This window comes from Hippoglossus hippoglossus, chromosome 23 (assembly GCF_009819705.1).
Source record: "Hippoglossus hippoglossus isolate fHipHip1 chromosome 23, fHipHip1.pri, whole genome shotgun sequence".
Taxonomy (NCBI): Eukaryota; Metazoa; Chordata; class Actinopteri; order Pleuronectiformes; family Pleuronectidae; genus Hippoglossus; species Hippoglossus hippoglossus.
In genome coordinates, this window is record NC_047173.1 from 15,557,733 (window position 1) to 15,568,908 (window position 11,176).

Genomic DNA, 11,176 nt, shown 5'->3' on the forward strand with positions numbered 1-11,176 from the left:
TAGTCCCCGTACAAAATGGTAAATAACTTCAGGCCTTATTTATGTTGCTCCGTCTCTGCTTCAGGTTGCAGCTCAGTTGAAGGCGGCCCAACCGAGGAGGAGACGGATGATCCAGGATGTGTTGGGTCGTCCGCCGATCGGAGGAGCCCCGAGAGTCTCGATCACAGAACCGCAGAGACGGAAAGAAAGATGGAGGAGAGGAGAACCAAGGTGCTGACCATGCTGTCCAAACTGCAGGACGCTGCTCCCCGGCAGAGCGGTCGCAGCAAAGGTTCCTCCAACTTCGAGGACTGTGAGTTTGCTATGAAAGGAAATTGGGATTATTGTGTAGTTTATAGTTTGAACGGATATTTTCAGATTATTCAGAGTTGCTCTTTAAGATGAATAAATACGACAACACACGGCCCTGTACTTAACTGTTTGAAATCAAGAGTTCTCCCGCTCACTGTTTTTTCAAGGCTGAAGTTGCCACCTCTCTTCTTCACGTCCTCACACAAAAGAGCATGTGGGGAAAAACACAAACACACAAACACATTTACCAAACACTCGATGACGGCACTTGATTTTTTTTAGAATTGTGTTTTTTTGGCAAACAGGACTTTAGCCAGGAGTTCTCCAGTTTCCCTCAAGTGCCTAATTTCTGGCATCCAAGCCTTTGTGAGAGCACTGGGGCCGGTGGGTGCCACAATACGCGTCCCACACCTAAGGTCAAGGCTGAGGGGGCCGGCCCTCGGCAGGGGTCGGTCGGGTCAGAGTTCTCCTGTGAGGGCTGGCTCACATGAATGGGGCTGATTGGACAGGTTTGTTCAGACGGTAATCAGGAGGGAAGAGGAACCCTGCAGCTGGCTGCACTGTTCTGCTGCAAGGTTATTACCGATGGGAAGCTTTTGTGTTGGTACAGGAGTCTGGACTGGACTGTGTGTGTGTGTGTGTGTGTGTGTGTGTGTGTGTGTGTGTGTGTGTGTGTGTGTGTGTGTGTGCGTGTGCGTGTGTGTGTCTCCTTGTACTTTAATGTATAATGTAATTTTAAATGTACTTTAAAATCTGACACTGTAAGGGACGTGCAAAGTGACATCATGTGGGCTGGTCCTTGCTTCTTTAAGGAGATGTTATCAAATGATCACGTGAAACCAACATGACGGTGCCAAAGAGATCGTTCATAGAAATGTCGCTGCAACTTTACTTTTTGTCGATTCACTTTCTCTGTTTTTTAGTGTCATTTTCGCTCGTTTTACGCAACAACTTTCTGTTAAAGCGATAAATGCTCACTGTTCACTTCCTGCTCGGCACCAAACAGCAGACAGACGCTGTATATTTCCCTCAGGAGGTGGTGGAGACCAAAAACAGAGATAAAAGAGAGAGAATACTGGAATTACTGTTAAACTGCTGCGGCTCATTCCCTCGTGTCCACAGCAGCCGTTGTTCAGCTAATATGACGCCGGCTCATTACCGAGATAAGAATTAGGTTTCAGATAAAGATGAGGTTCATTGTTTGTGGGTTTTTTTATGTGTTTGTTCATCAAAAGGTTTTTCTGCTCCCTCGAGTTTACAGTAAACAAGACGCTCTTGTGAAAATGCTTTCAGTGACAGAAATGTGACAAAATTACTACAAGTGCCAGAGTCCATTAAAGTTAATTTAATAAAACATGTGATAAATCTTATATCTTATGATATGATATGTTGTGTGACTGGGGTTTGTGTTTGTGTGTGTGGTGTGTTTACAGAGTGTCCTGGTACAATCTGTCACTTTTCACTCCTGAGTGTTCGCCAGGGTCCTTTTGTTGAGTGCGTGTGTGTGTGTGTGTGTGTGTGTGTGTGTGTGTGTGTGTGTGTGTGTGTGTGTGTGTGTGTGTGTGTGTGTGTGTGTGTGTGTGTGTGTGTTGGCTACTCTTCGTCCACTCGTAACACTTGTAACTGTGGCTCCTCATTAGGCTCTGAAAAGGACTAACTGGTCATAATTGTCTCTTTCCAGGCCAACGCTGACCACTTGCCAAAGGATTCCCAAAATACACCCTCCACTCGCCCCTCACACACACAGACACACACAGACACACACACACACACACAGACGCCTAACGTCCTGTACTCTGCCACCCATCGCCCATTCAACTCTGTGACCCACCAGGTTGTCATCGCTGTCGTGTGGCTCGTGTTTGGAGTCGCACTCCGGAGACAAGCACAGACAATAAGAGGAGATAAAACCGAATTCACGTTACGGAGACGACCATTTTTCATAGATAATAACATGTTCATGAATTTTATGGCTACCAAACAATAGTTCTCATCAGCAGGAATGTTTCTCCTTTGTCTCACATTCAGGAATATTATTTTGAGAGGGGGAGAGCTTATAAAGATGTACTCGTTATATTTAGTTTGACCTCAACACGTCAGTTTTATTGGATCTCCTGTTTATTTCTCCTTCAGCTGCGTTAGTCTCCTCCCGTGGACGGTTCAGACCGAACAGACTGTAAGAGCGTGGAGAGCCGGAGACACACTGATGTCAAGTAGCTGCGGTTTCCTTTGTGTTGCCATGGAGCAGCGGCTTAGCTCCTGTTAACCAGTGACCGAGCGTGGTGTCGGGGACTCTGTGGGCGGAGGTCTCTGAAGAATGTCAGTGTTGATGTGGAACACCTGTCGGCCTTGAAGCCAGCGTCGCTCTGACCCCGCCCACCATCACCGGCGGCGTATGTGTCCGTCTCCTGCCCGCGGGCGGAGATCGAGCCCTAACTGTTTTCAGAAAAACTCCCAAATAAACAAGAAAGACCAGTTGCTTCAAAGAGACGGGGCTAAAGCGAGAGGTGTTTACGAATGTGTGTGTGTCTGTGGAGCAGGTCGTGTGTAGCGTGTGTGTGTTCAGGTACGGTGCCTTTATGCAACCCCCTGTTTGCTCAGCCTTTGGCGTGGAATACCTCTATGTATTTACCAGCAGTCCAGAATGACTGGGCAAACAAACAGCGCGCCTATTGATGAGCAGCAGTGTGGAATATGCCCGTTGTGTTCAGGAGGGAGGGAAAAGGGGAAGGGGAGACGGCAAAGTAAATCTGTCAGAGAGTCTATTATATGGTGTCCAAACAGAGAGAGCGCTCCACAAAGGCCTTATAAATGGCACAATGTCAAGGAGCGGCGGGGCAATAATAGCAGATGATTTGGCTTTGTGCGGTTATCTCCAGAGATCTGGTCCTGCAGTACGGCAGATGATTTGGCCTCTGTGGGCGTATCGGTGTGGATCTGCAGCAGAAGCTGATCGGGGCGTGTGCATGTGTGAGTGTGTGTAAGTTGTGGTTTGTGGTGAGGCCGGTGGCGTGCAGCCAGAGACAGGAGTGTGGCCGCTACGTGTGTCTTTGTTTGTTTTCCTGCCAGAGCTTTAACCCCCTCCCCTCAAAACACACACACACACACACACACACACACTTGTCAGGCTCTTTAGGAGAAATTGACGGGGAGGAGTCGTGTTTTCATGGAGCGACAACAGCGCCTGCAGGAGAATGCTGCCAAATGCTGTCAACCTCCTTTCTGTTGTGGCGCCCGGCACACGCTGCAGAGCTCGACCCTTTTGGCTGTTACACAACAACAGAGGCAGTAACTATAAATGTGAAAAATAGTCAAAATGATTCGGAAAGAACCGCAGAACCATAAAAAATGAAGCCAAAACATCCCGGACACATGCAGGTGCTGCCATCCGGCACTGGTGACGCCATTTGGAGCCAATCTGGGCCAATCTAGAATGCAAATATATTTGCATTCTGCTACTGTCAGATTGTGACTGACCTAACCCTAACCCCATATGAAACAATTACCTAATACGTATGTGACCTTTCATTGAAAGTAGTTGTTAACAGTAGTTCCACAACAGATTTCAACTGCTTCCTCAATCCTGCACTTTTGCTGCGCTGGTGCAACTCTCTGAATATCATTCATACTGTAAAACATCAGTGTTTGTTTTTTCATAAATAACTCCAACCCACTCAAACAGCAAGTTCCTCATCGGCTTTCGAGCTTTTACCTGAAGAAGTAACTGCATTGTACTTTTCATGATTTCCATCCAAACACAGGTAGAAGCTGCCGTAGCCCAAACCACACGTATAGTTTGCTCCTCGTGTGCACGTGTGACTCATTCATCAATCGGGGAACCGGTCTCCTTCCTCTGCACCTCCTGCAGGTCGCACTGTTATCTGATCAGATCCCCATCTTCACCTTTTGATATGGAGCCTTCACAAAGCGAGCGGCGACACCTCCTTCTGCACCGTTGTGAAACGACACGCTCGGGCCTCACGCCTCCTTATCTCACAGCTCCCACTCGCCATATTTTACAGCTTTGTCTAATTGCATCCAAGCAGTTTCATATTCAATAGCTTAAATCCAAAACATCCCATGAACCTATTTCTCACAGACTCCATGCAGGTTAAGGGATTCGGCAGTTAGAGTTGGGTTCAGACTCTGTTTATCCTTGTGTGTGTGTGTGTGTGTGTGTGTCTGTGTGTGTGTCTGCTCTACATTCATGCTCTTAATCACATATTTTTCTGCGGTATATGTGGGACACGTTGCACTCTGACATTCCCCTGCTTCTGAAAAGGGGGTCACCTACTCTCGGCGGCTGAATGTGACCTTTGTTAAAGGGAATTATGGGACATTTTTAATAGTGCCGATGATGAGCAGAAAACAAAAGTCTGGGATTAAGCGGGAAAGAGAGAAACAAACACGTAAAAAAAAATACAATAGACCCCTCTTTGTGTGAGTGTGTGTGTGTGTGTGAGTGTGTGTGTGTGTGTCTGACAATGCAGGAAGTTATAGAGGTGTTTTATGTGTAATTGTTGTTTATTAGTAAAGTTAAGGAACCAAACTGGTAAATTGGGCTGGATGTGATTTAAACATTTTCAATAATAAATAAAAAACATTTGCTGAGTTTCAGTGCAGATAACAAAGGAATATAAGCAATTTTACTTTTATACTTGAACTTTATACGAAAACTTTTGTATTTAAAAAGAATCCGAACCTCTGACGCCTGAAGGCCAGAGACTGTCTGAAGTCTCTCAACAAGAGAAACAAGCAAAGCCGACACAACGAGGGGTCGTGTGTATAAAAGGGATTCGAGGGTCTGATGTGTAGAAAGTAAAAGTCACAGCTGAGCCTCAGTAGAAGCTGAGTCCTGAGGTGGTGAAGTTTCTGTGTGGATGTTGGAAGTTAAGTGATACTGCTTTGGATAAATCAAATAACACAATAATGATAATGATTATAATAATTATAACCAATATTGAAATTTTAATTAAGACCCACTGAGAAAACAACTGTAGAAGACACTGTTATGGCAGAAAATAGGAATTTGACAAAATAAGAAGTCAAATATCAGCCAAACTGTTTTTTACTTCTATGCACGAGTGTCAGCGTTGATCCATACGATTTTCTGTAAAACTTTTTGATTCAAAAGAAGCCAAACTTCTCAAATATGAAACTTTGAGAACTTCAAGCATCTCCACCAGAGGCACTTCACACTGTACTCTATGTAGCAGTGGGTGAGGTTTGAACATAGTTTCTATACCAAGATACTGTTTTGACACCTTGTTTTGAGAAATACATATAAAACATATTTTTTTACAAAGCCCTCTTTCATTTTACAGAATCCAGCTTCTCAAATGTTACATTTTGTGTTTTGGTAATTCTAAAATCGTACCAAGTTATGTTTAAATTAAATTAAATTAAATGAACAAAAGGTTCACGTTATAGTCGACAGCAAAAAGCACTGGGGTCTGAGACGCAGCCCCGCGAGCTGCAGAGGGAAATAAATCATACACAGATGAGTTCCAATAGTTGTCAGACGAGCAGTCAGCTGTGTTTTTCATCCGTCAGCTGCAGACATGGAAATTGACGTCCAAGTGTGTGTTAAATGAGTTGTGACCCGCGGCTGTTTGCCGCCTGCGGGCCGGTGCGCGAGCGGTGACTCCGCCAGAGAAAAGGAACAAAACAGAAAAACAAACCCGGTGAAAGAGTGAACCTCCCTGCTCATCATCATCATCATGGCCCCATTCTTCCTCTCTCAATTGCAACTGAATCGCCTCGGTCTCATTACAGATTACGGCCTGAACAGAGTGACTCTCCCCTTTCTCTCGCCTTTCTCCACACAGTCCCTCTGTTGATTAACATTTTCTGCTAGGCTTCACACCAAAAGCACAACCTGTGCGCTTTAAAGGCAGGCTGGAGAAAAAAAGCCATCAAGCGCTGGAGTGGAATCAGATAAGGCTATCAGGCAGGAGGCTTTACTGCCTCGGCTTTGTCCCGCTCCTCCACCCGCCCCTGCTTCCTCCCTCAATCTCTCACTCCACTGCACCTTTTGTCCGTCTGATTCCCTGACGGAGCTCCTCTCAGCCAGGGACCCCCTGACCCCCTCCAGCACCACTGCACTGTGTGTGTGTGTGTGTGTGTGTGTGTGTGTGTGTGTGTGTGTGTGTGTGTGTGTGTGTGTGTGTGTGTGTGTGTGTGTTGTACTCTGCAGCAGAGGATAAGAAGAAATAAGGTGATGCTCAGGGCTGATGTTGAGGTTGAACCCCCCCCCCCCCCCCCCCCCCCCTCCCCCCCCCTCCTCCTCATCTCTGATTCACTGAGCAGCATTTTCTCTGCACAGCTTCTCCCGATGACTTAACCTCACTGGGTTTCCAATATATGAAACATTATGAAAGTGTTTTTAAACGATTTTATATCCTCAAACGAATCATTTCACTTTCTTTTACGACTGTTATTCGTATTATTGTTAGAGTGCATTAAATCAAGCTGCACCACACACACTCATAGATATCCGTCCTCTAGATATGCCTGATTGTTTACATCTAAATCTGTAAATCAATCCCTGGGAAATTAGCAAAAATATATAAAACAAACTTGTACAACATGTAGAACTGTATGTGACTCATACTCTCCTAACAGCTGTAACTGAGGTAAAAAGTACTTCAAAGTACCTCAGAATTGTTATTACTTGTCAATAGTTACAGTATTTGAGTAAATGTACTTAGTTGCATTCTGACACTGGTTGAAGATAATCCAGGTGACGTTGTACCAAAATACTTTAATGCTACATTTACATTAATTACCAAAGTCAAAGTATTCCTGTATCTGCTCATTATAAGTAAGAATCATGTAATATTTCCATTTATACTTATTATGTAACATCTGCAGCATCTGCAATTGACACAAATACACCAAGCACTTGGTTTAACCCAGTGTTAGGGTTATTTTTATGTACAGATGTTTTCTACTGGTCGCTAACATGAATCACTTTATCATGAATCACTAATCTGCGTAATCTTAACCCACAGCTGAGGTAAAGTAAAAGTCTCATGCGCTCCTGATGGATTGAAAACGTCCCCACAGATAACACCTGTGTGGTTCTCATCAGCGAATCCACCGTGAGACATTTAAAAATAGTTGCATCAGTGTTTTTGGCTGAAGTCAGCGCAGGTCAAACAGCTAATTCTCCTCCAGATGGTCCCTGAAGCTCGGCCCGGGCCGGTGTTCTCCTCCAAGCTGCCGTTTCACTCTCAACAGATTGACCGGTGCACTGTGTGAACGTGTGTGTGTGTGTGTGTGTGTGTGTGTGTGTGTCTCTTTTGAAGAGCGAAGAACTTTAAACCCCGAGCGGCGGCTGCGTGTGGGACTCCAGCTCCTCGTCCTGCAGCTTCTCCTCCTCGCAGATATTTGCAAACAGATGCGTGAAGCCGGCCCGACGGGGGTTTATTTTTTTGATCAATCAAGCTTTAACAAGTCAAGTTGACTAGATACGAATGTCGCGTTTTGCATGTGAAAGGCCGAGGCTGCGGAAGGCCTGGTTTTGATTAGGCCTAAGCTGATAAATGGCAGATTCAAACAGGCCCCCTGCTACTGCGGAGAAACCCCAGAGGTCCAGGGGTTTAAATCCAGACCGATATCAACTCTGTTGCTCCTCTTTCTTCTCCACACCAATGAATAGATCCATTATTCCGTAGACTCATTCTCATCTCCTAAATTGAAGTGGCAGCAGCTTAAAAGCCCCGGTTTTCTAACCCCCCCCCCCCCCCCTTTCCTCTTAGTCTCTCTGCCTCCCAGATTTGCTTACTGAAATATTCATGGGTGTGGTTCACATCAGTTTGAGCCCCTCATGTGATCGTCACTTTTATATTGTGAGACTTTTCCTATTATTACTGTCAAAGTCAAAGAATTATCAACTGTTTCTTATTGTGAGCATCAGTTTAAGAGTTTTAAATATGAGAAATAATGAACATCTTTACTTTCTGTTGCTTTTTGCGCAATAACAAGTAAATGTTTGGAATATTTAAAAAAACAATGGAACAACGAGGAGGCATCTTAAAATGTATTTTTCTGTCTGACTAACTTTCTAAATTCAGTTTTCTTACACATAAAAATCAGCAAATCCTGTTGTTTCAAAGGCAGGAAACCAATAATCTTCGGTATCTTTGCTGCAAAAAATGACTCAATTATTATTGATAAATTTATTTGTTGATCGACGTTTAGATTAATTGTTTCAGCTCCAAATAGACGTCAGAGTCAGGGCTTGTCCTGTTTCACTATTTGAGACGTTCCCTCACAGTAAAATACAGCAGCCAAGTGTCACTATAACTCCCCCCCCCCCCCCCCCCACACACACACACATCAAGGCCAAGTGGACGCCTTGTAAACTGCTTGTCCTGCTCCGTCACCCCCCCCCCCCCCCCCGCTGTGACCCTAAAGACGAGAAATATTGTTCTACTCTGCAAATAGAGCGGCTTAATGTTGCTCAATGAAATCACTGTCTGACATGATGTGACATGTAAATGTTGTTATTGTGAATTCAGGTTCTCTCCTCTCTCCTCTTTCCAGTCGACTTCTTGGCAAAGTATTGTATCTTCAGTCAGGAGAAACTGGAAGACTACAGAAGAGCTTTTGATGAAGTAAGTGAAAGTGGATTTAAACCCTCTATGTTTGAATGTAGCCCAAATGTTGGGGCTCCTATAATCTACATGATGATGATGATGATGATGGTGATGATGATGGTGATGTCAGTGGTGTTTCTTTGCAGGAGGACGGTGACGGTGACGGCTACATCTCCTCCCTTCAGGCTCTACTTGCTCTTAAACACGTCATCCCTTCAGAGTTGCTGTCGGACGAAGAAGAGATCTACGTCTGCAGGGTCAGCACACACACGTACAAATACACACACACACGTACAAATACACTCACACACGTACAAATGTACACATATTCCCACGTACGCCACAGTCACAGTGTTGATTGTCAAACGTCTTTAGATCCTGGAGATGGTGGACTTCAGAATGACAGATGGGCTCGTGGACCTGAGGCTCTTTTCCGTCATTGCGAGCCTGGCGCAGAAAATAGCCACCATGGAGTAAGTGACCATCAGCAGACACGCTCCTCCCTCCTCAACGCCGCTGTAGGAGGAGTCGCTGACCTCCCATAAATAAGCACAAGAGTGTGTGCGCAAGTTTGTTCCAGCGATTTTGTCGTGGTGTGTGGGACGCCGTTTGATCCTCGTCTCCTCGCGTCTTCAAAGACTTCATGTGACTTCAGAGGTCAAAGTTAGGAGTTGAGTTGATAATCGACATCTTTTCAGTCATTTAATGAGCAAAACCTTCTCTGGTTTCAGCTTCTCACATGAAAGGATTTGCTAATTAACATTAAATTGAATATAATTGGTTTTAGTCCCTCACCATTGGATTTATACAGGTTTTTGCTTTGAAATATTGTTAGTGAGGCCCAGAGCTGCAATAACAGTCATTTAATTAATTAGCCAATCGATAAAATGTGAATACGCAAACATTTTGATAGTGGAAAAAATCACCAAAGTGGTTTTTTAAGCAAAGAACATCATAAATATGCCGGTTCCAGATTCTCACATGTGAGGATTTGATGTTTTTCATGATTGTAAACTGATTAGTTGTGGACATATGAAGATGTTATTTTGGACGATGGGGAATTACAACAAGAATTTCTCAGAATTTTGGACAAAAAGATCAGTGGATAATGAAAATAATTCCGCCGCAGCCCTTGATTGAACCCTGAAAACCATCACTCCGACTTGAACTCGGCCTCCGCGATCTTGTGTCTCTACATTATTAAACTCCATATGCTGCAGATTCCCACACACAGCGCTTTTTTTTTTCCTGCCCTGGGGTTTATAGCTTCCTGCAGGCAGGAGTGTGTGGAGCCAAGCCTACTCCGGAGGTCCCAGAGGGTCAAGGCCTGCTCCCAAAGCCCTCGCCCCGCAGTGAGAGCTCCCTCTCAGCGAGGACAGGGCCAGGGTCACGGGTCCTCTGATTTACGGCCAGCCCTTTGTGCCGTGTGTTAGAGGAGGCCTGTGGACCGGCGGCCTCGCTGGCACAGAACGACCAGGGTGTCTGCTCTGTATAGAGGCAATTATAGTAATGATAATGAATGTCCATATTAAACCTCTTTTCACAGAACTCCTTTTTCCAATTTAAATAATAAGGAGAGAGCAGATCAGCGTTCATAAAGCTGCCTCCTAAACAAGGAGAAAACAAAAGCATCCTTCTGTCATCTCATCCCAACTGGACTAAACTGATCCTCTTACCTGTTTCAGTTAATCCTGTTGTCTCTAATCCCAGATTAAAAACGAGCTGCAACAGTAGTTACACAATCAGCCAATCTGATCACTGAAGGCTTTGAAATCTGAGAAGGTGCAGCCCACACTTATATATATTTATTTTTTTATTTTTTCTTGCAGTGTGTCGCACTCTTCCCCCTTCTCACTTTTCTTTTCTACGTCCCTCTCATCTCTCTGCCTCTCGGCCCCTGTGCTGTTTCGGCCCATGACTCAGCCCATCTGTCCCTGCAGCATTGTGCTCCCCCGACAAGTCCACCTCACACAGCGCCACATTCCCTCAGGGCGAGTCACATGACCTGCCAAGAAGTGCATCGCCACGCAGGATTCCCAGACACTGCTACTGTCACTCTCGGCCCTGACTGTTGGATTTGTGAGCGTGCACGCGGAGCGCTGAGGGTTACCGCGTGTGTCCGTGTGTCCCTGGAAGGTTCACTGGGCTGAGTCGGCGTGCAAAGGGGAACGTGAGACGGACGTAACCTGGACACGCTACCCGCCGCGTAAACTGTCTGACAAAGCAAGTCCCTCCTCCTCCTCCACAGTTTCCTTTTACCCGCTCAAAAATATCCCCAAAAC

The 11,176-nt window shown here is 45.3% G+C and overlaps 1 protein-coding gene across 3 annotated transcripts in view; it reads left to right on the forward strand.

Annotated features, from left to right (window-relative positions):
• The window catches only part of LOC117757120 (histone-lysine N-methyltransferase 2D), a 47,749-nt gene that overhangs the window by 33,224 nt on the left and 3,349 nt on the right, over positions 1–11,176 (forward strand). For all 3 annotated transcript variants that reach the window (XM_034577903.1, XM_034577904.1, XM_034577905.1), the window contains 4 exons: positions 65–292; positions 8,842–8,912; positions 9,041–9,151; positions 9,270–9,367. In XM_034577903.1, the coding sequence (XP_034433794.1) occupies positions 65–292; positions 8,842–8,912; positions 9,041–9,151; positions 9,270–9,367 (508 nt within the window). The remainder of the gene's footprint in view (positions 1–64; positions 293–8,841; positions 8,913–9,040; positions 9,152–9,269; positions 9,368–11,176) is intronic.